Source organism: Mobula hypostoma, chromosome 26 (assembly GCF_963921235.1).
Source record: "Mobula hypostoma chromosome 26, sMobHyp1.1, whole genome shotgun sequence".
Taxonomy (NCBI): Eukaryota; Metazoa; Chordata; class Chondrichthyes; order Myliobatiformes; family Myliobatidae; genus Mobula; species Mobula hypostoma.
This window is the reverse complement of record NC_086122.1, coordinates 33,166,318-33,192,082: the sequence shown is the minus strand read 5'-3', so window position 1 is coordinate 33,192,082 and position 25,765 is coordinate 33,166,318. Positions and strand designations below refer to the sequence as shown.

Here is a 25,765-nt window from a genome sequence, read left to right as displayed (position 1 = left end):
GGCTGCCTGTAAGGAGACGTATCTCAAGGCGTATGGTGTATACATAGTTTGATAATAAATGTACTATGAACTTCTCTGTGTGAGAAAGCTACCCCTCAGTTACCTATTAAAGTTCTCCCCTCACTTTAAAAAGCCTTGTGTTCATGATTCTGAAGCCCTGGGAAAAAGACTGCACATTCTCCCCATCCATAACCCACAGAATTTTGTACACCTTGATAAGATAGCTCCAGACTCTTCCTGCCCCCCCCGCCATGAATGAAGTTCCAGCCAACCCTAACCCTTGAACCCTGGTAACATCCTCACAAATCTTCTCTGGACTCTTTTTAGCCTAATGACATTTTACTATAGCAAGCTGACCAAAACTGAACAAAATATTCCAACTGCAGCCTCACCAATATCTTGTACAACTGCAATATAACATTCCTCCTGTAGGAGCCATATATCTATTTTCTATCTGTCTGTATTGTTTTGTGTTGCACAATCATTATGGGTAATTTGTCGCGAGGGTCGGGGTGTGGTAGAAGCAAATGAGTAGAGTAACGTATTCTTGCTTTGTCTTCGTTAGCTCAGTTCAGCTTCGTGGAGAGGGAGTGAAACCGGAGGGTGATATTTCTTCTGCTGACCACTTATTTCGTTATAACGATCTTTGCTTAGTTACACTTATTTATGATCTTTGCCTAGTTATGCTAATTTGAATGCTAATTACTCTTATTTTGCTATATTGCTAATTTAGTTCTGTTAGTACTTAACTGCTGTAAGATCACTCGTCTTTGCTAGTTTTGTAATAAAGGATCGAACATACATTTTTTTGAGTTGGAACTCTGTTATATTCGAAGCACATCACAGTGTTAACTCCCGTGCTCGGTCCCTCAATGGTTTTGGTTTGCTTACAAGTAACCACTACACCTACGTCTATACTTACTGCCTTAACCGATGAAGGCCAGTGTGCTTCATTACTCTGTCTACCTGTGGCACCACTTTCAGGAAACTAAGCACTTGGAACTCCTGGGTCTCTCTGTTCTAGTCTAATCTAATCTAATCTCGAACACTCCCGAGGCCCGACTGTTCACTGTGAACGCTTTAATCTCATTTGTCTTCAAAATGCAACACCTCACACTAATCAGAACTAAACTCCACTTGCCATTCCTCCACCCACTAACTCAGCTGATTAAGATCCCTCTGTAAATCCTGTTTAGGAGAGTAAAACAAGAGATGGTGCCTATGGCATTACCTGATTCCACTTTTAGATTGGAAGCCCTTGGGGATTCCCAGTCGAGAGGCTGAGTTAATACCTGAGAAGGTGTCTGTAAAAAGATCATCCAAGGAGTTCAAGTAAGAATTAAGTGTCGAGCAAGGACGAGCAGATATTCAGCACCATCTGCCTGTGCGTGACTAGTCAGTCAGAGAGAGAGAGTCAGTCTCAGTCTCACTCTCACACTCACTCACTCACTCTCTCTCTCACTCATTATGCTGCTGCCTAAGGAAGGTGACTGCGTTCGACCGGTCTCTCTCACTGCTGACGGAGGACGGTGCTGGAGTCTTGGGTCTTGGGCAAGATTTAATCCTTGTGGTTTCTGGATTGGGCTCTGCATGTTACATGGTTACTCCCTTTTTATTGCTATTTTGTCCAATTTTGATTAGGGCAAGTTGGGGAGACTGGAGACATTAAGCTCCTGTTTTAAAACCATACTTTTAGCACTAATGCACTCCCAACTACAACTAATTTCAAATTTGATTAATTATCTCTCTACAATATTAAATCATCTCCTTTTCAGTAATTAGACACACTACACTGCAGCGTGTGGTGAAAACTGCCCAGCGGATTATCGGCACCCAATTGCCCACCATTGAGAATATCTACCATAAACGCTGCCTGGGCAGGGCGAAAAGCATTATCAGGGATGCATCTCACCCTAACCATGGACATTTTACTCTCCTCCCATCCGGTAGGCGCTACAGGAGCCTCCGCTCCCACACCAGCAGGCACAGGAAGAGCTTCTTCCCTGAGGCTGTGACCCTGTTCAACCTCACATCACAGCGCTAAGCAGTATTGCATCCGTATTGTACTGTCTCAGTACTTTTATATCTGTGTGCTGTAGCACTTTTTTTATTAGCAGTTATTTTGTAACTAACACTATTCTTTGCATTTCTGGTCAGATGCTTAAATGCATTTCATTGGCTTTGTATCTGTACTCGGCACAATGACAATAAAAGTTGAATCTAATCTAATCTATTCTAAGCTTCTAATATGGACCCTATTCAATAAAATTCCCTGGGAAATAAAAGGGTTTCATGGAATTGTCAAACGTTAAAGTGAAGAGATAAAGATTTTGAGTGCAATGATATTGCTCCAAGATTTGATTAACAGTAGCAGTGGGGAATGATACTGAATATGCAAACATGTTAAGCGTTCGCACAAACTAAAGCAAATTTTATCTTCACAGTGAATCTGAATCGGTCACTTACCCGTGGCTCAGAGCTCTGCAATCTTTGACGTTTCAGAATTATTTGGCTCCAGTGGTCCTCGTATGAGTCAGCAACCAGAGTATGCCTGCTATAGGATCGAAGCTGAAAAACAAAGCTGAAGTTACCCTCTGAGCATGTGGCCAAGTGGTTAAGGCGTTCGTCTAGTTACCTCAAGGTCGCTAGTTCGAGCCTCAGCTGTGGTGGCGTGTTTGTGCCCTTGAGCAAGGCACTTAATCACACATTGCTCTAGTCTGTGCAAGGAGTGGCGCCCCACACAGACTTCCAATCTGCGCCTTGTAAGGCATGAAAATGCCCGACGCAGGACTCTCATGGTCTGAGTCGACGTTCCCCCCCCTCCCCTACCCTCTGGTTCACACAGAAAAGTATTGGATTATTTGCAAGAGTTCCTCAAAGTCACCACTGTCTAACATAGTGCAGGAAAACACATAACTCAATCAATAACAAATACTCTGGAAACAAATGGGAAGTGTTATCCTGACAGCACTTGTTGTCATGAGCTAATCTTTCTCCCACCTTTATCCTGACAAATAACTGTCATGAATTATCTATGCCTGAATAGTGACAGTACCATAGAACAGCTGGACTCAATTTTTTTTTGGTGAACCTGAATGATTTCTGAGAGTTATTTGTGCAAAAAGACGGTTTACTGGAAAAAAAATGGCAATTATACGGAGATCTAGATGAAATCATCTAGAACGGCTAGGTAGCGTAGTGGTTAGCACAATGCCTTACAGGACAGGAAACCTGGGTTCAATTCCTGCCGCTGCTTGCAAGGAGTTTGTACGTTCTCCCTGGGACTTGTGTGGGTTTCCTCCAGGTGCTCCAGTTTCCTCCCACAGTCCAAAGGTGTCCTGATTGGTAGGTTAATTGGTCATTGTAAACTGTCCCGTGATTAGACTAGGATTAAATCCGCAGATTGTTGAGGAGCTGGAAGGGCCTATTCCACACTGTATACCTCAACAAATAAATAAATCTGACAAGTATGTTTTATGCACCTAGGCCAGCAAAAAGAAAGATGCTGTCTCTTTAATTCTATACGTGCCTTATCGACATGAGTAGGTGGTGGTTTTTAAAACTCTGCTGTGAATGTTGCTCTTCATGTAGCGAATGCCACAATTAATCCTGAAGTGCCTGAAGGCTTTAGAGACCAAGTATGGATTAATAAAATAATGTGCAAGTTCTTGTCATTTGCACTAGTTTATTAAAGAGCAATTTTAAATAATTCATTTTAGTGAGACAATTAAAACAGCCTTTGCTACAGTTCCTAATATTTTGGTGTTTGATATGCCCATTATTTTATAGATCACAGGCACCACATATCAACACTAATGTCATTGTTATTTTAGCCTTTCACATATGCTTCTGAGTTGTAACCAAGGCAATTTTGTTTTGCAAATGATACAAGTTTTTCTGCATCTCGTAATGGGATGAAGGTGGTATTGTTTAATCAGCTGTGGCTCTGTTGGGAGCATCATGGAAAATCTGTAAGAAACATTTGGCAAGCCACATATTTTGCAACATAAACACAGAATCATAGTATACTATATGTATTTACTTATTTAATTTTATTTAGAAATACTGAGTGGAAAATAAGCCCTTCTGGCCCTTTGAGGCACGCCACCCTAGCAACCACTAACAAGCCCAATTTAACCCTAACCTAATCATGGGACAATTTACAATGACCAGTTAACCTACCTGGTACGTCTTTGGACTGTGGGAGGAAACTGGAGCGGTGGGAAAAAAAAACACAAACACACATTCCATGGAGAAGATGTACACAGACTCCTTCGGGAGGATGCTGGGACTGTACTCTGAACTCCTGACACCCCGAGCTATCATAGCGTATGCTAACCACTATGCTACCGTGGCGCCTTAGGAAAAATCCTGTTGTCCTTTCCAGTTTGTTTTGATCATTTAGTGCAGTTATTACTATACCCCATGCTTTAAAAAACTTACAAATATTTTTTCTTCAAGTATGTATTGATTTCTGCACACGTTTGGTGAATCTGCTTTCAGACTGAAGTGTTCATTGGCCACGATGTTCAGCTGGTGATGCTCCTTGGCTTCCTTCCATCTTGAATCCAACCCACATAGAAGTCTGTCTCTGGCCATCTCAATTTACTCTCGTAAAAGTAAGACATGGCCAAGAGCAAAGGTTCTGTGACTAGAGAACATACTACTTGTAGTACTGAAGGTCTAAACTCCAGATCTATACTAGCTTACATTGCCAGTAAGGTCAAAATATTGGCATCTACTCCTCTTGGACAAAACATGGACTATAGTGCTGATTTCCAAAGCTGGGGTGAGAGTGACTGCTCTTGACATTGAGACAGCAGTTGATTGAATGTGGCATCAAATGCTCTTGCAAATATGAAGTCAACTGGACAGCAAAGGACCTCCAAGAGGACCACTATTCCGTCGTGGGGCTTTGGAGGCTTGCATGCCTCAGTGACCCGGAGAACTATGTTGGCTGGAGTCAAGGCTTTATGTGTTGGCTTTTGGTCGGGTACCCACGCCAAACAGGTCAAAGGGTAGAGGCCAGACTAAGAGTAGTCCACTAGTCTCCCAGGTTCAGGGGGTTCAGCTCAGCATTAAACAACATCGACTGGTATAAAAAAAAATCTGTTACAGAAACAGCAATGAAGAATCCTTCTACATCTGAGTGCGACGGTATTCCTGAGTCTCCACCCGGGACTTGCAAGACTGAGAGTCATGAAAACCGAGAGTTAGCTACTGGCACAATGGACACCACCAGAGATGGAGAATCTTCATTGCTGCCCGAAATGCCAACGGTGTAATGGGCAGAAAGTAAGTAAAGACATCAACAGAAAAATACCCACGTGATTGGAGGTGTATATCACTGTGCAAGTTCCTCTGGCCCTGCAGTTCTGAGTTCCAATAACATAATCATAATATTTAGCTCCTCGCCTAGATTTTTCCCTGTCATGCAACAAGTTTTTTTTTCCCTTTCAAATCATTCCCAAATTCATTGTAACCAGCAATATTAGGATCCCAATCTTTTTGTTCTTTGTGTTATTGCTCATTGACTTTTATCTGCAATTCACCACACTTGCTTACCAAAAACTTTCTGCATTTATATGCATATACTCCATATCAGTCTCAGGCCACCTGGTAGTTGTTGCAGTGCTACTCATGTCTATGTATTCTATCTTATCTCTTCTCTCTTATATAGCATGCTGGGGTGTATGGGAGGGCTCCAGGGAGGGTTAGCTCTTCTGGTGAAGGGGCTTGTGTCCATTCCGGGGCAGCTCTCTCACCTTTGGTCCCCACCGGACACTCAGCTCTCACCCGTGTCTCCAAGTAACCGTTTGCATGCGACAGCAGCCACACCCCGGTACACCGCTTAAGCAGGCTAAACCGGGTGAGGGTAGCCGGTGGCCTCATACCCCGTGAGATAGGGACATGCCTGTCCTAACGTGCAAAGTAGCTCCAGTGGACTGGGCGAATGAGAACTACAGTGAAATCCAACGGCTAGGAAGGCAGTACTGCAACGCTCCATGGAGAAAGAAGGGCATGACAAGGCACAGGAGACATCACAGTCATCCACTACAACCAAGAAAGACCCCAGTTTGTGATGGTTGTTTGTACCACTGGATTTGGACTTCTGAGGTCGAGAAAGTGGAACTGCCCAGTGCAACGACTTCTCCACCTTATAAACTCTCCCGCACTGGTTCCCTGTCATCATCAGACACAATGGCCAACTGCAACAATATAGCACGTTGATGCTCACCTGTCAAAAGTTAATTGTAATTTTCCTCCACAATACTGGCTTATCCCCCCCAGGAGTCATTGCTCTCAGCCTAGTAGAGCTGCTAGCTTTTCTATTGGAAGTTGCCCCCTGCTCAGAATTTATCCCATAATCCCATTATCCTTACTCTTGCTCCCGCTCCTGCTCCATTTTCCTGCTTTCTACTTCTCCACTACTCTGCATGGTAACTGCATAGTTGGAGAGTACCTGTGGTCAGTGAATAATCTTTAACCTGAACATATTCGTACCCGCTGTCTCGTTCTTTGGAGATTCTCTCGAAGTATTTTCCGGACTTCCTCCTCTTTTTCTTTAGAAAGTGTGGGCAGCAGTCGTTCAGTAGCTGTACCCCTTCTTGTCATATCCCTATCGAAAAAGAGTTTGAAACAGAACAGAGAGTTAACCATCAAGCTAAGGGAAAGAAGGGAGAAAGCAGTTACAAAAAAAAAATCCCACTATTTCAATAAGAATCCAAAGCTTCATGCTTATCCTTTGAATATAATTTTTTTGTACTTAAAACTTTTTCTATCTTATGATTAAGACTTCTCATTAAAATCCCTGCCATCACCCTCTCCACGTCTTCCTTCCGAACACCCTTCTTCCCGTTCTCTCTGTTGTGGTCACTTACTGAATGGACACTGACGTTGGAACCTTGGGCAGGCCACCAGTCGTTACCATCTCAATCGCATTTTTCATCTCCATTTTGTGATAAAATGCAATAAGCTGTGGTTCCTTGGATCTTTCGCCGCTAATTAAACACTTCCTAATATATTTTTTATTAAACCGGCTCAGCCTGGAAAAAAAACAGTTTGAAATGAAAATCATTTCTGGTGTGCATGTTCTGAATTGTCTTCCTTAGCAAATGTTATTTTTCAGTGACTGGAGCATACGCTTCAGCGAGGATATAATGTAATCAATCACTTGACAGGCTGAATCACCGTCTGGGTTGGTGGGGGGGGGGACTACTGCACAGGATCAAAAGAAGCTACAGAAAGTTGTAAAATTAGTCAGCTCTATCATGGGTACTGGTCTCTGTGGTATCCAAGACATCTTCTAGGAGCAATGCCTCAGAAAGGCATTGTCCATGATCAAGGATCCCCATCACTAGGGACATGCCCTCTTCTCATTGCTACCGTCAGGGAAGAGGTACAGGAGCCTGAAGACACACACTCAGTGATTCAGGAACAGCTTCTTCCCCTCTGCCAACCAATTCCTCAATGGACATTGAACGCATGAGCACTACCCCACCTTTTTAATATACGTTATTTCTGTTTTTGCATTACTATTTTTAATTTAACCATTTAATATACATATATATGCTTACTGTAATTTATTGATTTCTATATTTGTCACGTATTGCATTGTGCTGCTGCCGCTAAGTTAACAGATTCCACGACATATGCCCGTGATATTAAACCTGATTCTGATAAAACAAAACCCTGTTGTATTTGCTCCTTGGAGCGTGTGTAGCCCGAGTATATAATACTCCTCCAGATGGTTGTGATGAACTAAACATAAATATTCAAAGATAAACCCATTTAGCTCTGACACGACGATGTTCTGCTGAGAAGTGGAAAACTCGTCCTGTATCTGCACTGAGAAAGGGAAAGCAAAGGTGTCGAGTAAAGGGGAATCGCAAGTCAGCTGTTAAGCGCAATGAGGTATAATGCATTCCTGTAGGTGTGCCTCCACTACTGGTAGTGTAGAGCCAGCATTAACACCACCGGCATATGTTGTGAAACTTGTTTACTTTACGGCAGCAGTACAATGAAATGCCTGATAAATGAATATAGAGGAAAAAAACTGAGTTATATTAAGTATATATATGTCTATTAAATAGTTACGTTAAAACAAGTAGTGCAAAATAACAGAAATGAAAAAGTAGTAAGGTAGAGTTCATGGATTCAATGTCCAGTTAGGAAATGGATGGCAGAGGTGAAAAAGCTGTTCCTGAGTCACTGAGAGTGTCTCTTCAGGTTTCTGTACCTCCTTCCTGACAGTAACAGTGCTTTTTTACCGTGCCCATGGTCTGCACTTTATCAAATTACGGTATTGCTTTGCACTGTTGTAACTATAAGTTATAATTATGTGGTTTGGTCTTGGTTTGTCCTGTGTTTCTTGTGATATCATTCTGGAGGAACATTGTATCATTTTTTAATGCATGCATTTCTAAATGACAATAAACGAGGACTGGGTGTCCTCATAATCTAAAAAAAAAGAGGGCATTGGCTGGGTGGTGGGGGTCCTTAATGATGGACGCTGCCTTCCTAAGGTACTGCTCCTTGAAGATGTTTTAGGTACTACGGAGGCTGGTGTGGCGCATTTGGTGACTCATTGACTCCTTATAGGGCACAACGGTACCGCAACAGTAAATCGCTATTACAGCTTAGGGACATTGCAGTTCGGAGTTCAATTTCAATGTCATCTGTAAGGAGGCTCTGTACGTCCTCCCCCTGGAATGTGGGTTTTCTCCAAGTCCTTCGGTTTCTTCCCACAGTCCAAAGATGTACCGGTTGGTAGGTCAATTAGTCAATGTAAATTGTCCCGTGATTAGCTGAGGGTTACATCAGTTTGCTGGGCGGCATGGCTCAAAGGCCAGAAAGGCCTGTTTTAAATGGTGGCATGCATAATGAGGAAGTGAGGTATCGATGTCCTGGTTACCAGGAAGTCTGACAAGCAGCTGATGAAGCTTGACTCACTTGTCCTTCCAGTGATGATGTCCATAATGTCCACATATATCTTCAATACCAGTCAGTAAATGATCCAGGAACTGAGGAGAGATGAATACCGTTAATATCCAATTAGAAATGTGGTCAATTCTTACCAGGATTACAGAATCAAAAGCTTCAAACCATGGTAAAACATCTGCTGGCTCTGAAACACACACAAAATGCTAGATTAACTCAGCAAATCAGGCAGCATCCATGGAGGGAAATAGACAGTCAACGGCCTTCAGCATTTTGTGTGTGTTGCTCAAGATTTCCTACAGAATCTCTTGTGTTCATGCTGGCTCTGAAACGTCTCCTCACCTAGTTCAGTTTGTATAATCATTATTTTTCTTTAACTTGCTCCTGAAGAAAACACAATAATATGAAATCTTTTCTTTCAAATTTTAGCCTGAATGGATTAGAGATATGAAGTCCCGATCATATGTAGGAGAAATTATTGAAACTATATGGCACATTTAACACAGTAAACATCCCAATGAGTTTCACAAGACTGTAATCAGGCAAATTTAATACTAAGTCATAGACAGAGCCAAAAGATGATTGAACTGTTAGATTTTAGGAGACTTTGCAGAAAAGGAAAAGTGAGTTTATGGTTTAGGATATGAATTCCAGAGCTCTGGGAGCCTTTAGATCTATACATCTAGCTTGCTGTAGGATGCTGATAAATTTTCATCCATCAAAGATACTATTATTAAAATCAAAGATGCACAGCAGGTCAGAAGTCACGGAGTGCTGATGACATGAACATTTTAGGATGGAGCAGCTTTTGGAAATACGGAGGGTTATGCCAACAGATATTTTAATATCAGGAGCTAACATAGGTCACTCTGCAAGCAGACAAGCTTTGGCAAACTCATGAGTCCAGTCATACCATAAAAAATACAGTTTGCAATGACTGACAACTTAATGCAAGCCTGACTTGCTTCCGACATAAGAGTAGAGACAACAGGAGTCTGAATAAGTGTTCCAGTATAAGTGGGTGGCATGATTGTGTAGTGGTTAGTGTAACACTACCACAGGACTAGTGAACGGGTTCAATTCCGCCGGTTAGGCGTTAAGAGTTGTCCCGAATAAGTGGCTGTCCCAATTAACCAATGGCCAAATTAACCAGACTCCATTGTATTCAAGCAAGATGAAGCAAGCTTATTGACAAAGGTAGTGTGAAATGCAAAACGTCACGCATGCTGAATTTAATACAAAAACAAAGTGAGACGCAGGAAATAGCAAATCCATCTAATTCAGCAGAGTAGGAAATATTGAGTGCATATGCTGTGAAATTGAGAAGAATAGGAAGTTGTCTCATTAAAACACAAGATTCTGAGAGCATTTGACATATTAGACTGAATAAAGATACTTCGATGGGAAAGTCAAGAATATGGGGAGAGTGTAATGATAAGGGGTTGACCACAGGACTAAGTTTAGGACAAATTTATTTCAAAGGTTGTGATTTTTTGGAATTCTTCATCACAAGGACCTATAGATGATAAATGTATTCAGAGCTGAGAAGAACAGATTTTGATGACAGGAGAATCAAGACTTGGGGAAGGGGAGGGGGTACAAAGGGATTGAGCAATCAAGACAACATTGAGAGCAAGGATCTCCCAGTGGCCACACATTTTAATCCCACATCCCATTCCCATTCTGATATGTCTATCCACGGCCTCCTCTACTGTCAAGATGAAGCCACACTCAGGTTGGAGGAACAACACCTTATATTCTGTCTGGGTAGCCTCCAACCTGATGGCATGAACATTGACTTCTCAAACTTCCGCTGATGTCCCACCTCCCCCTCGTACCCCATCTGTTATTTATTTATATACACACATTCTTTTTCTCTCTCTCCTTTCTCCCCCTCTGTCCCCCTCACTATACCCCTTGCCCGTCCTCTGGGCTTCCCCCCTCCCCCTTTTCTTTCTCCCTAGGCCTCCTGTCCCAAAATCCTCTCATATCCCTTTTGCCAATCACCTATTCAGCTCTTGGCTCCATCCCTCCCCCTCCTGTCTTCTCCTATCATTTCGGATCTCCCGCTCCCCCTCCCACTTTCAAATCTCTTACTAGCTCCTGACGAAGGGTCTCGGCCTGAAACGTCAACTGTACCTCTTCCTAGAGATGCTGCCTGGCCTGCTGTGTTCACCAGCAACTTTTATGTGTGTTGAATGAGAGCAAAGATCAGATCAGGCAGAAATCTGACTGAGCAACAGTGCAGGCTCGAGGCACACTCCTGTTCCCATACCTTACATAGCAACATGGGATGGTTAAATGGTGCTAGCTTTGCTCTGCACACATTTCTAAACGAGTAAATAAAAGATCCAACTCACCCTTTAAATCAACAGGTACAGAGTGCCCTATACCCTTTGTATGTTGGAAGGACATCAAGAATTTGACCAAGAGTGCGGGATAAAAGAATAGAGGAGGTGCAGAGAAAGAAAGGTTATAGTAATAATGGGTTTATAATTTGGAATCTTTACAGTCAGGATCATGAATCCCAATTATTATGTTTGCCCTCTGGTATTAGGAGAAGGATCATTGTGTAATAGGTGGAATGACTTGGAAAATGGATATAGAGGGAAAATAATAAAGATTTTATGCTAATAACAGGAATTCTGCAGATGCTGGAAATTCAAGCAACATACATCAAAGTTGCTGGTGAACGCAGCAGGCCAAGCAGCATCTATAGGAAGAGGTACAGTCGACGTTTCAGGCCGAGACCCTTCGTCAGGACTAACTGAAGGAAGAGTGAGTAAGGGATTTGAAAGCTGGAGGGGGAGGGGGAGATGCAAAATGATAGGAGAAGACAGGAGGGGGAGGGATAGAGCCGAGAGCTGGACAGGTGATAGGCAAAAGGGGATACGAGAGGATCATGGGACAGGAGGTCCAGGAAGAAAGACAAGGGGGGGGGGTGACCCAGAGGATGGGCAAGAGGTATATTCAGAGGGACAGAGGGAGAAAAAGGAGAGTGAGAGAAAGAATGTGTGCATAAAAATGAGTAACAGATGGGGTACGAGGGGGAGGTGGGGCCTTAGCGGAAGTTAGAGAAGTCGATGTTCATGCCATCAGGTTGGAGGCTACCCAGACGGAATATAAGGTGTTGTTCCTCCAACCTGAGTGTGGCTTCATCTTTACAGTAGAGGAGGCCGTGGATAGACATGTCAGAATGGGAATGGGATGTGGAATTAAAATGTGTGGCCACTGGGAGATCCTGCTTTCTCTGGCGGACAGAGCGTAGATGTTCAGCAAAGCAGTCTCCCAGTCTACGTCGGGTCTCACCAATATATAAAAGGCCACATCGGGAGCACTGGACGCAGTATATCACCCCAGTCGACTCACAGGTGAAGTGTTGCCTCACCTGGAAGGACTGTTAGGGGCCCTGAATGGTGGTAAGGGAGGAAGTGTAAGGGCATGTGTAGCACTTGTTCCGCTTACACGGATAAGTGCCAGGAGGGAGATCAGTGGGGAGGGATGGGGAGGACGAATGGACAAGGGAGTTGTGTAGGGAGCGATCCCTGCGGAATGCAGAGAGAGGGGGGGAGGGAAAGATGTGCTTAGTGGTGGGATCCTGTTGGAGGTGGTGGAAGTTACGGAGAATAATATGTTGGACCTGGAGGCTGGTGGGGTGGTAGGTGAGGACCAGGGGAACCCTATTCCTAGTGGGGTGGTGGGAGGATGGAGTGAGAGCAGATGTACGTGAAATGGGGGAGATGCGTTTAAGAGCAGAGTTGATAGTGGAGGAAGGGAAGCCCCTTTCTTTAAAAAAGGAAGACATCTCCCTCGTCCTAGAATGAAAAGCCTCATCCTGAGAGCAGATGCGGCGGAGACGGAGGAATTGCGAGAAGGGGATAGCGTTTTTGCAAGAGACAGGGTGAGAAGAGGAATAGTCCAGATAGCTGTGAGAGTCAGTAGGCTTATAGTAGACATCAGTGGATAAGCTGTCTCCAGAGACAGAGACAGAAAGATCTAGAAAGAGGAGGGAGGTGTCGGAAATGGACCAGGTAAACTTGAGGGCAGGGTGAAAGTTGGAGAAAAAGTTAATAAAGTCAACGAGTTCTGCATGCGTGCAGGAAGCAGCGCCAATGCAGTCGTCGATGTAGCGAAGGAAAAGTCGGGGACAGATACCAGAATAGGCACGGAACATAGATTGTTCCACAAACCCAACAAAAAGGCAGGCATAGCTAGGACCCATACGGGTGCCCATAGCTACACCTTTAGTTTGGAGGAAATGGGAGGAGCCAAAGGAGAAATTATTAAGAGTAAGGACTAATTCCGCTAGACGGAGCAGAGTGGTGGTAGAGGGGAACTGATTAGGTCTGGAATTATATGCTTCCTGATTGAAACAATTATACACAAAGGGTGGGGAAGTGGCTTTGCTAAGTGAATATCAGGAGCCAAGAGCAGAATTTACAATCAAAAAACTTCATAAGTAAAATTTCTCAGTATCACTGAGTCAGAAAAAACTGACTTGGGATGAAACAGGTGCCACGGTAGCATAATGATTAGCGCGACACTGTTACAGCTCCGAAGGTCGGAGTTCGGAGTTTGATCCTGGCGTCCTCTGTAAGGAGGTCATACGTCTTCCCCGGGGAATGTGTGGGATTCCTCCGGGTGCTCCGATTTTCTCCCACAGTTCGAAGACGTGCCAGTCAGGAGGTTAACTGGTCACTGTAGGTTGTCTCGTGATTAAGGTAGGGTTAATTATTGGGTGTTGCTGGGAGCGCAGCTTGAATGACTGGAAGGGCATATTCTGGCCTGTATCTGTAAATAAATAAAAGGGTAATGCGGGAAGGCAGATTCCATGACATGGGTTAATTGCATACTAGGACAGAAAGGAGCTGCATCTTTGGGCTAGGCTATACCTACACCCTTCCAGTAGAATAGCAGGCTAATTTTAAATGAATAATTTGACAGAGTGGGGTGACACTGACTTGGGATAATGCTAAGATTTACAGAAACACAACTTCAAAATTTTTTAAAGAAAAAAAATTAACAACAAAATGCTGAATAAAAATAGTCAATAACCAGATAAAAGCACAAGGAATAACAAATTAAAAAAATAACAAACCATACTTTGGAAAATTACTAGAAACTATATTAATATTAACAGAACATCTAGAAGCAGAATTAGAAAAAGCAATCAGCATGGGTTCCAGAAAATTCCAACATGCTTAACTAACCTGATAGTAGTTTTGAAGAGGTTATGGAAAGAGCAGATAAGGCTAATGAAGATTCATTCACTTTCACTTTCAAAAAGGCCTTCGACAAGGGACCAGACGGTAGACTCAGGACAAAGGTTAGAGAATGTAGAATCAGGGACAAATAGCAGAATGGATAGCAAATTAGCTAAATGAAAAAAAAACATAAAGCAGAGAATAGGGGTGAAGGGTAGTTATTTAGATTGAAGTAAGGTAGAAAGCAGTATTCCATGAAATTAAGTGGTGCAGCCATGTTATTCATAATTTAAGATTATTTTCATCATCATTATGTGCAGTGTTAAATGACATCATCATTATGTGCCGTGTTAAATGACATCATCATTATGTGCAGTGTTAAATGACATCATCATTATGTGCAGTGTTAAATGACTTCTTCATTATGTGCAGTGTTAAATGACTTCTTCATTACATGCCATGTCGTTTGACGTGGATGATCATGGTCTTTCCGTGACCATGGTTGTTCTTGGCAATTTTTTCTGCAGAAGGAAACCTAACTAAGTACTTACTTATCTGTGTATATTTACTTGCGTGAATGGAACAATGCGACAATTACACTGTATTTTGTTTGCTTTCAGTTTCACTCCCTATTTGCTACGTCACACCACTGAGTCTGCAATAAGATCAAGGAGCTAGGAGGCTATACCCTGACTCTCATGCCAGTTTTGAATTGAGTATGGCTGACTGTCTAGTTGATATTACAAAACCACAGCAAGGGCAGTACAAGTATATAACCCAAAAGTTGTATTGAAAGGCCGGAATGAGACATCTGTAAGGGGGCAGAAACCAGAGTAGCAAATTGGGCGAAATTACCAATTTCTGAAATTAAAAACATAAAATGCTTTGCAGGTCAGCATCTAAGGATACGGAAGCAGTTAGTGTTTCCAGTTTATATCCTCTCATCAGAACTAGAAAAGTTTAGAAAGCAAGCAGAGGAGATTAGAGAGAACGAGATGCATAGATTTGATCAAATGCATAGATTGACAGAGAACCTGAACCCTAGCCCTACTATTGCCAAAAGAATTTTAAATGCTTCAATTGATTAACTGATTTGATAAGCTAAACAGTGTAATTATCTCATTTCTGGCATTAAAATTCCACAATATTGTACTTAACTAAACTATAGTTAGCTTGTTCAGGAACGACATCAAGAAACTCTCCTTGTCACAAAGAGAAATGAAAACCTGACACTGTTTTTCCCAACAAGATGTTAACACAAGTAGATATTTTAAAATTGGATTGATTAATTTTTTAGGGGGCATGGCCTTTCAAGGGTATAAAATCATATGCGGTTTGCACAAACAGATCAGCTACAATAAAAGTGAATTATGGAACCAGGTCAAGAGGCTGAAATGTCTGATTCTATTCATAATAACCATGCACTGAATAGGTAATTAAAAGCTTCTCTGTAGAGTGAAATCTTTTATTAGCATAGAGGCTTTAAATCACCCTATGTAACAAATAGCTTCACCCAAGTTTAGACATTATAGATCTCCTAATAGTTGTCGACTCATTTCCCCTTCTCACAAATCAACCCATTTTTATGAGTTAATTCAGTTAATAGGGGTAATAAGTTAATCAGGGTACTTACAACATTTCCATTCCAAAAAGGGTGCCTCTCACCCATCCCAATAAGTTTTAAGTCAACTAAATGCATTGAAGTATAGTAACTATTTCAAAATAAATGACCAGAGCCAATATGAAAAAAATCTGGTCCACTGTCATATGGTCTCAGAAACAATTAAGAAAATGATTTGTGTTATTGACTCAAGGCTGAATATTGGCCGGCATATATTTTACAATTCACTTGATCTTTTACCCCCTGAACTTGAAGGACGGCACACCTAAATGCAAATGTCGCCAGAGCAGGCTTTCAGATTCAGGAGCCACAGCGTGCCACTCTTGAGTTCGGAGATACAACAGCAAGGGGCACAACAGTAGTGGAGCAGTCAGTGTGACGCTACTACAGCTGGCAGCGTTGGAGTTCAGAGTTCAATTCCAACGTCCTCTTAAGAAGTTGTACGTCTTTCCCGTGAGCGTGTAGGTTTGAACAGGTGGGTTGCTGGTTGGCTGGAAGGGTCTGTATTTCTAAATAAATAGACAAGTATTTATTTTACTTAAGGAATGAGCCATTGCTGGAGCAGACTTGGAGCCGAGTCAAAGCAGCAGGGCCCGAGTCCAAGAGTGAGGAAAGAGCTGACGTTTCGACGATTTAAGCACAAGGCCGATTGAAAAGGTCTGGGTGAGGTACGGGCTGGTGTTCAGCTCGCTGCTCCGTTCACTGTTCAGTTCACTCATCTTTGCGCTGAACTAAGGCTGTTGCCTACAACTAACAGGCTAGGCTCCTGGACTGGTTGCAATAATGAACATACTTTGTTGCCATGGAATTTAGTTTAACGTGTTAATTATTTACTTTTTATTGTTTGCACGATTTCTTTTTTTCGCACATTAGGAGTCTTTTTTTAATGGGTTGTATTAGGTTTTGTGGCTGTCTGTAAGAAGACAAATCTCAAGGTTGTATACAGCATAGTAAATGTAGTTTGAACTGAGTCCAGTTCCCTTAATACCTTTCTGATTACTACAGTCAATTACACATATAAGACAAGAACCTCCAATTATACATTGCTTTTAACATATCAAGGACACTCCACAGTATTTCAGAGTGCTATCAAAATCTGACACCAAGACATGGTCAAAGAATCGGTCACTGGGAGTATCCTAAAGGTAGAAAACGAGTCACAAAGTACTGAAATTCCTTCCCAAAACCTAATGAGCCTTTGCAACTCAAGGCACAATTGCAAATAAAAGGACACTCAACATTGGTGCACCGCAAGGATGCATGCTTAGTCCACTGCCCTACTCTGGACATTTCATCAGGAGTTTTGTGGGAGACTAGGTATGTCAGCAGTGACACTTGCCAATTTCTACAGATGCACCGTGGACAGCACTCTAACTGGCTGCATCACTCTTTGGTACGGAGGGGCCACTGCACAGGATCGGAAAAGGCCGCAGAAAGTTGTAAACTCAGCCAGCTCCATCACAGGACTAGCCTCCCCGGCACCGAGGACACCTTCAAAACCCGATGCCTCAGAAAAAAGCACCCCCATCATCCAAGACATGTCCTCTTCTCATTGCTGCCAGTAACAAGGAGGTACAGGAACCTGAAGGCACGTGGTCAACATTTCAGGAACAGCTTCTTCCCCCTTGCCATTTGATTTCTGAATGGACAGTGAACCATGAACACTACTTCAGTATTTTTTCCTCCCTTTTTGCACTATATATATAGGCACGTGGCCAAGTGGTTAAGGCAGTGGACTAGCTACCTGAAGGTCGTGAGTTCGAGCCCCAGCCGAGGGAACGTGTTGTGTCCTTGAGCAAGGCACTTAATCACACGTTGCTCTGTGACGACACTGGTGCCAAGCTGTATGGGTCCTAATGCCCTTCCCTTGGACAACATTGGTGTCGTGGAGAGGGGAGACTTGCAGCATGGGCAACTGCTGGTCTTCCATACAACCTTGCCCAGGCCTGCGCCCTGGAGAGTGAAGACTTTCCAGGCGCAGATCCATGGTCTCGCAAGACTTACGGAGGCATTTAAAATATATATACACACACATTGTATTTGACAGTTTTTAAAAATTATGTATTGCGAAGTACTGCTGCAGCAAAACAACAAATTTCATGACATTACAGAAATAGAGAGGGAGTGATCACGGAGGACTCTGAATTTTAAAATCAAGGTTATACTAAAGGAGGAGTCAGCAAGCATCAGGGTTCAGTGGACAGGACTTTCCGGGCAGGTGATTTTGATGAATACAGGAGGCTTGTCAGGAATCTGCACGAGCGGTCAAATGTTACAAGGGGACAACTAAATTTCACAAACTAAATTTACACTCATCCAGCACTGAGTGCTGACAAGCGCTTGTCAAATTAAAGTCAGGGAGAAGGTCAAGAGAAATCATTGGTGAGTCAAAGCTGAGTTTCACCACCAGTAATGAGGAAGCTAATGACATGTTTTCAGATAATTTTGCCTCGTGTCACTGATTAGATGAGTAGATTCAAGATTGGTTTGATTGGGAAAAGGTAGAATGGTTGATGCTACCACCTGCTGACAGTGCCTCTTATCTTGAAAACTATCGAATACTGAGTGCCTAGACAAAATGGATGTGGAGAGATTATTTCCTATAAAGGAGCCTTGGACCAGAGGGCACAGAAGGATGTCCCTTTGCAACAGAGATGAGGAGGAATTTTTCTTTAGCCGGAGGGTGGTGAATCTGTGGAATTCAGATGGCTGTGGAGGCCAGGTCATAGGTTATATTTAAAACAGAGATTGAGAGACTCTTAGTTAGTAAGGGTGTCAAAGGCTATGGGGAGAAGGCAGGAGAATGGGGTTGAGAGGGATAATAAATCAGCCAGGATGGAATGGCAGAGCAAACTCAACAGGCCAAATGGTCTAATTCTGCTCCCATGCTTCACAGTTTTTCACTGAAGTATTTACTTAGTGAAGAAAAGTCCCTTGAACTCATGAGTGTTCTCGGTCTTCAGCCCAGTCGTTGCAATATTACTCATCTTCATTAGAGGGCTCAGACACACACTAAAAGAAAGCATTCAGTCTCTCCAGGCAGACTTGCATTTATTTACAGTAGTGTGCAAAAGTATAAAGACTAATTTCATTACATATGTGTGTGAAGATAAACCTGATTCTGATTTGGGTCTCTATCGTGGACTGAGAGTGGGAAGGGGGCAGGGAGAGGGGAATCACGGTTGGCAAAGGGGGAAGGGAGAGGGGAGGGAGCGGGAAGCACCAGAGAGACATTCTGTAATGATCAATAAACCAATTGTTTGGAATCAAATGACCTTGCCTGGTGTGTCAGGGCTAGGTGTGTCTGCAGCAGTGTCCCCCCCTGCCCCTGGGACTCCTCTGCTATCTGTCCCACAACCTTTGCTCCCACCAGGTTTACAAACTCACTCTGCACTCTATATTGACAAGTACGGTACTGTGTAAAAATCATACATGTGCTTAAGATTTCTGCACAGTACTGTTTTTATTCATTTAATTTATTTATTGAGATATGGTGCAGGATAGACTCTTCTGCCTCTTCAAGCTGCACTGCCCAACAACCCCCAGTTAACCCTGGCCTAATCACAGGACAATTTACAATGGCCAACTAACAGATCTTACTTTTTAAGAAACCTACACACATACTATAATGCCCACTGTACAGGAAGAAGTTCAGAGATAATAGTCCTTCAGAAGTGACTGATTGAGTCCAGAGAGCACAGACAACATTCCGTACCTGGATGTGGATCTCTTCATTAATGGAACGTTTGGTGTCTTGTTTCTTCTTCACAGCAAGCAATTCAACTAACGGTCGAATGGTCATCCCCTGCCGGCCATGGATAAAGTCAGTTAGTGCAGTTCAAAACTTCTTGTGGGTTTACTTTCAGTTCCACAGAAAACAATGGTTAATGATACAAAGCAATGCACTCAAAATACTGGAGGAGCTCAGCAGGACATAGCAGTATCTATGAAAAGGAATAAACAGTCAACGTTTTTGGGCGGAGACCCTTCTGCGGGACTGGAAAGGAAGGGGGCTTAAATGGCAGAATAAACAGGTGGGGGGGAGGGGAAGGAGGACAACCAAGTGGGTGAGAAAGGTAAAGGGGCTGGAGAAGAAAGGATCTGCTAGGAGAGGAGAGTGGACCATGGGAGAAAGGGAAAAAGAGGGGGCACTTGGGTGAGATAAGAGGCCAGAGTGGGAAACAGAAGAGGAAAGGGATAGGGGAAAAGAGAAAATAAATACTGGAAGGAGAGATCGATGTTCATGTCATCAGGTTGGAGGCTAGCTGGACAGAATATCAGGTGTTGCTCCTCCACGCATTAGAGTGGCCTCATTGTGGAAGAGGAGGCCATGGACAAGTTGGAACGGGAACTGGGATAGGAATTAAAATGTTGGCCACAGGGAAATTCTGCTTTTGACGGGTGGAGTGGAAGTGCTCAACAAAGCGGTCCCCTGCTGTACATGTGGAGATTCTGAAGGACTCCATTACACTCTCAGGCATATCATCACTGATTTTGTTTAAAACAACTTGGATTTATATCTTTAATGTAGAAGATTTTAAATCCCAAAGAATATATCCAGCAACGTCCGCCCTGTGGAATGTGTGGGTTTTAAGAGGGGTAGGAATATTGTGGCAGAAGGAGGAAGTAGTAAAGTGTAGGACCTAGTCTTCTGAAAGAGCTATCATGGTGTGATTACACTCAAAGGACAGAATTCATCTTTTGATAAATATACAAGTAGACCATAAGGTCATTCATAATTTGCTGTTTAAGGGATACAAAGCCTTCGCCGTTATTCTGAAATTCGATAATGTAAAAGGTTAATTACCATTGCAGTATGCAAATTAAACTCGAGTAATCTTGTGGTTTCTGGTCTTGTAAGATATTTATTTTGAAACTCTCACCCTCACTTTCATGTGTCCACACGGCTTAGACCCTCTCCAGCCCTCGGAAGTCAATGCCATTTTTGAACTCAGGCTTTTTCCACGCTTCCAACTTGCATCACTTCACTTAACATCATTAATGCTAGTTTCCTTCCCAGATTTTTCTTCCCGTATAGCCGCCCCTTAAAATTTTTGACAAGATTAAATCATCTTTCCAAAAATCCCTTGGTGCAGCTGTGTGGCTTGTGGAATTGCGGAATCACTCAGCTGAAATATCTCGGGGCAAACGGGTATTTTGTTTGTAATCTGGGACCCAGCAGCAACGACCTTGCACAGAATCACGTAGGGTCTACCCACAAACCAGGAGGTGATGCACCCACCCCCTTGCTTACGCTGTAACTCACCAACCGCAGGGAGCGCCATTATTTATTTATTTAGCGATACAGCGTAGAATAGGCCCTTCAGCAACCCACCGATTTAACCCTAACCTAATCATGGAACAATTTTCAATGAACAATTAACCTACTAACTAATGGGTCTTTAGCCTGTAGGAGGTAACTGGAGCACCCAGAGAAAACCCACACATTCCATGAGGAGGACATACAAACGCAACAGGATGCCGAGAGTGAAGTCTGAACTCTGACGGCTTGAACTGTAACGGCCTTGCGCTGCTACCGTGACACCACGTGCACATTATAAGTAGAGGTTTAGCTAAAAAATATACAGACCTGAACAAAGACAGTGAAGAAGATGAGAGTAATAATGGCAGTGAGGAACATGCATCGAGGGAAATTTTTGTTCAGCAGGTAGCCAAGTGAAAAGGCAATAGCTCCTCGTAGGCCCCCATATGAAATTATGAACTGGTCCTTGGGAGTGAGTTTCACAATGCGGAATCTGTTAAGTACTAAAGACAGACCCAGAACACCTGAAAGAAAATTGCAGAGTTAGTAGAATGCACTTTGGCCTCCATAACATTTATCTGATTCCACACTCATCAGCAAAGTCCAACATCACAGAATGAACAGAACACAGAGGTGACCAGCACAGGAACAAGGCCCAAACTCACCAAGTCTGTGCCAACCATGACACCAAATTAAAGCACAATCATCTGATCCATATCCCTCCATTCCACGCATGTTCATGTCCGTATCTAAATGTATCAGAAACACCACTATCTTATCTGCTTCCACCATCGCCCCCGGCAGTGGGTTCCAGGCACCTACCTCTCTGTTTCTGCCTCAAGGTATCTCCTCTCACCTTAATGCCACGCCCTTCAGTAGTTGACATTTCCACCGAAAAGACTCTACCTATCTGACTTGTGCCTCTCATTATTATATAAACCAGATTTTCTCTCCGCCTCCAGAGAGAACAGTTCAAGCTTATCCCTCCACCCCCATAGCTGGTACTCTCTAACCCAGGCAGCATCCTGGTAAACCTTTTCTGCACCCTCTACAGAGCCTCCATGTCCTTTCTATAATGTGGTGACCTGAACTACATGAAATACTCCAAATGTGGCCTAGCCAAAGTTAACACCGCTGCATCATGTCTTCCTGACTCTAAATCTCAATGTCCCGCCCAATAAGGGCAAGCAAGGGATACACCTTCCTTAACAGCCTCCCTACTTATGTTACCACTCTTAGGAAGCTATGGACTGGCATCTCAAGATCCCTCTTTATATTAACGCTTATAGTCCTGTCATTTATTGTACATTTTTCTCTTGCATTTGACTTTACAAAGTACAACGCCTCATATATATGTGGATTAAACACCATCTGTGATTTTTCTGCCCATGCCTGTAGCTGATTCATTAACATTCCATTGACACTAACCACAACTCAGTTTTTGTGCAAACAACAGGAATTCTGCAGATGCTGGAAATTCAAGCAACACACATCAAAGTTGCTGGTGAACGCAGCAGGCCAGGCAGCATCTCTAGGAAGAGGTGCAGCCGACGTTTCAGGCCGAGACCCTTCGTCAGGACTAACTGAAGGAAGAGTGAGTAAGGGATTTGAAAGTTGGAGGGGGAGGGGGAGATCCAAAATAATAGGAGAAGACAGGAGGGGGAGGGATAGAGCCGAGAGCTGGACAGGTGATAGGCAAAAGGGGATACGAGAGGATCATGGGACAGGAGGCCGGGAAGAAAGATGGGGGGGGGGTGACCCAGAGGATGGGCAAGAGGTATATTCAGAGGGACAGAGGGAGAAAAAGGAGAGTGAGAGAAAGAATGTGTGCATAAAAAGGAGTAACGGATGGGGTACGAGGGGGAGGTGGGGCCTTAGCGGAAGTTAGAGAAGTCGATGTTCATGCCATCAGGTTGGAGCTATTCAATCTACCTAATTGATTTACTTGTTTATTTATTATTATGTTTCATTTTATTTATTACTATTATTTTTTTCTCTCTCTCTCTCTGCTAGGTTATGTATTGCATTGACCTGCTGCTGCTAAGTTAACAAATTTCACGTCACATGCCAGTGATAATAAACCTGATTCTGATTCTGAAGGACCCCCATCACCCGGGAAATGCCCCTCTCATTGCTACCATCAGGTAGGAGGTACAGAAGTCTGAAGGCACACACTCAACGATTCAGGAATAGCTGCTTCCCCTTTGCCATCCGATTTCTAAACGGATGTTGAACCCATCAACACTACCTCACTACTTTGTTGTTAATTTCTATTTTTGAATTATTTATTTATCTATTTTATAGAGAGGATACAAAGATCTTTGTCAAGGCTCCAGCAATCTCCTCTTTCCTCCCTCAATAACATGGGATAAATCCCATCAGACTCTTGGGTCTCATCTCCAATGTTCTTCAGTGGACCCAACACCACCTCAACATGCCCTAGCTGATTAGCATACCTCACATTGATCTCACCATCCTTCATGCCCTTTCCTTTCATCAATATTAATAAGAAGTACTCATTTAGTACCTCTGGCTCTCGGCATAAATTTCCTCCTTTATCCCTGAATGACCCTATTCTCTTCCTAGATACTATCTTGTTTTTAATGTATGTATAAAACACTTTTATACATTAATCATACTTGCCAAGGACATTTCACGGTCCCCTTTGACCCCCCCAATTCCCCGATTGAGTTAATTACAGCTTTCCCTATATTCCTTAAAGTTCCTGACTGATTTCAGCTTTCTAAAGCATACCTATGCTGCTTTTTCCTTTTTGGCTAAATTTACAACATCCCTTGTCATCCATGGTTCTGATACCTTGCCAGCCTCCTTCCTCCCTACTGGAACATTCTGGCCCTGGATTCTGATCAGGGTCTTTAAATGACACCAAAGTGTGAGATGTGGACTTGGAGCTACTTCAATCTTCCACGCTTAGCTCCTGCCTAACGTTTTAATTTGCCTTTTGTTGTACCTTCCTTTATTTGACCACATTCCAAGGACCAGAATTATCCTTTATTCATAGTCATCTTTAAACTTAAGAAGTTGGTCCCAAAATACTCTCTCACTGAATCCCCAATCATCTGGACAGGTTTTAATCCCAATATAGAAGTATAGTATGGCAAGGGTCCCCAACCTTTTTTGCACCGCAGACTGGTTTAATATTGACAATATTCTTGCGGACCGGCCGACCGGGGGGGGGGGTTCAAGTAGGGTTAAACTCACCTCAACGTGTCTTTTACAGTTAGGGTTGCCAACTTTCTCACTCCCAAATAAGGGACAAAAGTAGCAGTCAAATCCCAGGACACTTAACCCCAGTAAAGACCACCATGACCATGAAGCCTTGCGCGGGCACCTGTGTGCGTATGCATGACGTGCTCATGCGGTAAGTGCAGATTTTTTTGCCCCACAAATCGGTTTTGCCTTCATCTTCCCGACTACACTGTACATACATTATTTCTACTTTATATAGGCTGTGTATTTATCATATCATTCCTGCTTTTACTATATGTTAGTGTTATTTATTTTCGGTTTTATGTGTTATTTGGTATGATTTGTTAGGTTATTTTTTGGGTCTGGGAGTGCTCAAAAATTTTCCCATATAAATTAATGGTAATTGCTTCTTCGCTTTACGCCATTTCGGCACGAATGGTTTCACAGGAACACTCTACCTTAGCAGGGGAAATACGGGACAAACCAATTTAGCCCAATATACGGGATGTCCTGGCAAATACGGGACAGTTGGCAACCCTATGTTCAAGTTCAACAGTGCGAGACAGGGAATGAGGAAAGGTGCAGCTGACTCATATCGTTTCCTCACGGCCCGGTAGCACATGCTTTGCGGCCCAGTGGTTGGGGACCGCTGTAGTATGGCATCTCCTCTAGTTAGATCAAGGGTTCCCATCCTAGGATCCACAGAACTCTTGCTTAATGGTATTGGTCCATGGCATAAAGGAGGTTGGGAACCCCTGAGTTAGATCATCTACATACCATTTCAAGAAATCTTCTTGGATGAATGTAACTAATTCTGTCCCATCTTAGGCCTCTTTTTCTAAGGAAGTCCCAGTCCTACTATGATAACCAATTTTTACATTTTTCCATGATCTGCCTACATATCCGTCCCTCAATCACCCAGCTGCTATTAAGAGGCAGATAGTATAACCCCAGAGTAATCGCTTCTTTCTTATTTTGAATTCTACCCATATTGCCTGAGTGGGATGAGTGTGTGATCTCTCGAAGTGCAGCTCTCTGATTAGAAATCTGTCTCTTTTACATTCCTCTCTATCACGGCTGAAACCGTACAATAGCTTGCTACAGCTTAAATAAGCTCCGTAGTTTAACAAGTAGCCCACACCTCCACCACTTACCGAGGACTCGACCGATCAGGCAGAATAGCACTGTGCTGGTCACGAAGATCCAATTCCAATCATGTTCCCCAGCAAAAGTGGACACACCCAGGAAGATGAAGATGAGAGTCTCACTGACACTGCTCCACATCTTCAAGAAGTATTTAATGGTGGTGTGCGATTTATGAGATATATTTGCCTCCACGTAAGGACGCATGACTGCACCACAGGCAATGAGGCTGCAAAACACAAGTAACACCTAGCTCAGTGAAACACACTGATTGTGCACAAAATATCCCCATGGCCGTATTTCTAAATTAGGCCAAAGGATGAACACAAATAAATAATGGACAAGAGGAAGAAGAGACCATAGTCGGTGACCACCTCCCAGAAC

General features: G+C 43.1%; 1 protein-coding gene across 1 annotated transcript in view; it reads right to left on the bottom strand.

The window, feature by feature from the left end:
• Nucleotides 1–25,765, bottom strand: part of slc9a1a (solute carrier family 9 member A1a) — a 71,931-nt gene that overhangs the window by 7,468 nt on the left and 38,698 nt on the right. The window contains exons 4-11 of the mRNA XM_063033810.1: nt 25,393–25,610; nt 21,356–21,552; nt 19,481–19,570; nt 8,953–9,023; nt 6,882–7,046; nt 6,505–6,619; nt 2,467–2,568; nt 1,232–1,304 (exon numbers count right to left, since the gene is read on the bottom strand). Coding sequence (XP_062889880.1) covers nt 1,232–1,304; nt 2,467–2,568; nt 6,505–6,619; nt 6,882–7,046; nt 8,953–9,023; nt 19,481–19,570; nt 21,356–21,552; nt 25,393–25,610 — 1,031 coding nt within the window. The remainder of the gene's footprint in view (nt 1–1,231; nt 1,305–2,466; nt 2,569–6,504; nt 6,620–6,881; nt 7,047–8,952; nt 9,024–19,480; nt 19,571–21,355; nt 21,553–25,392; nt 25,611–25,765) is intronic.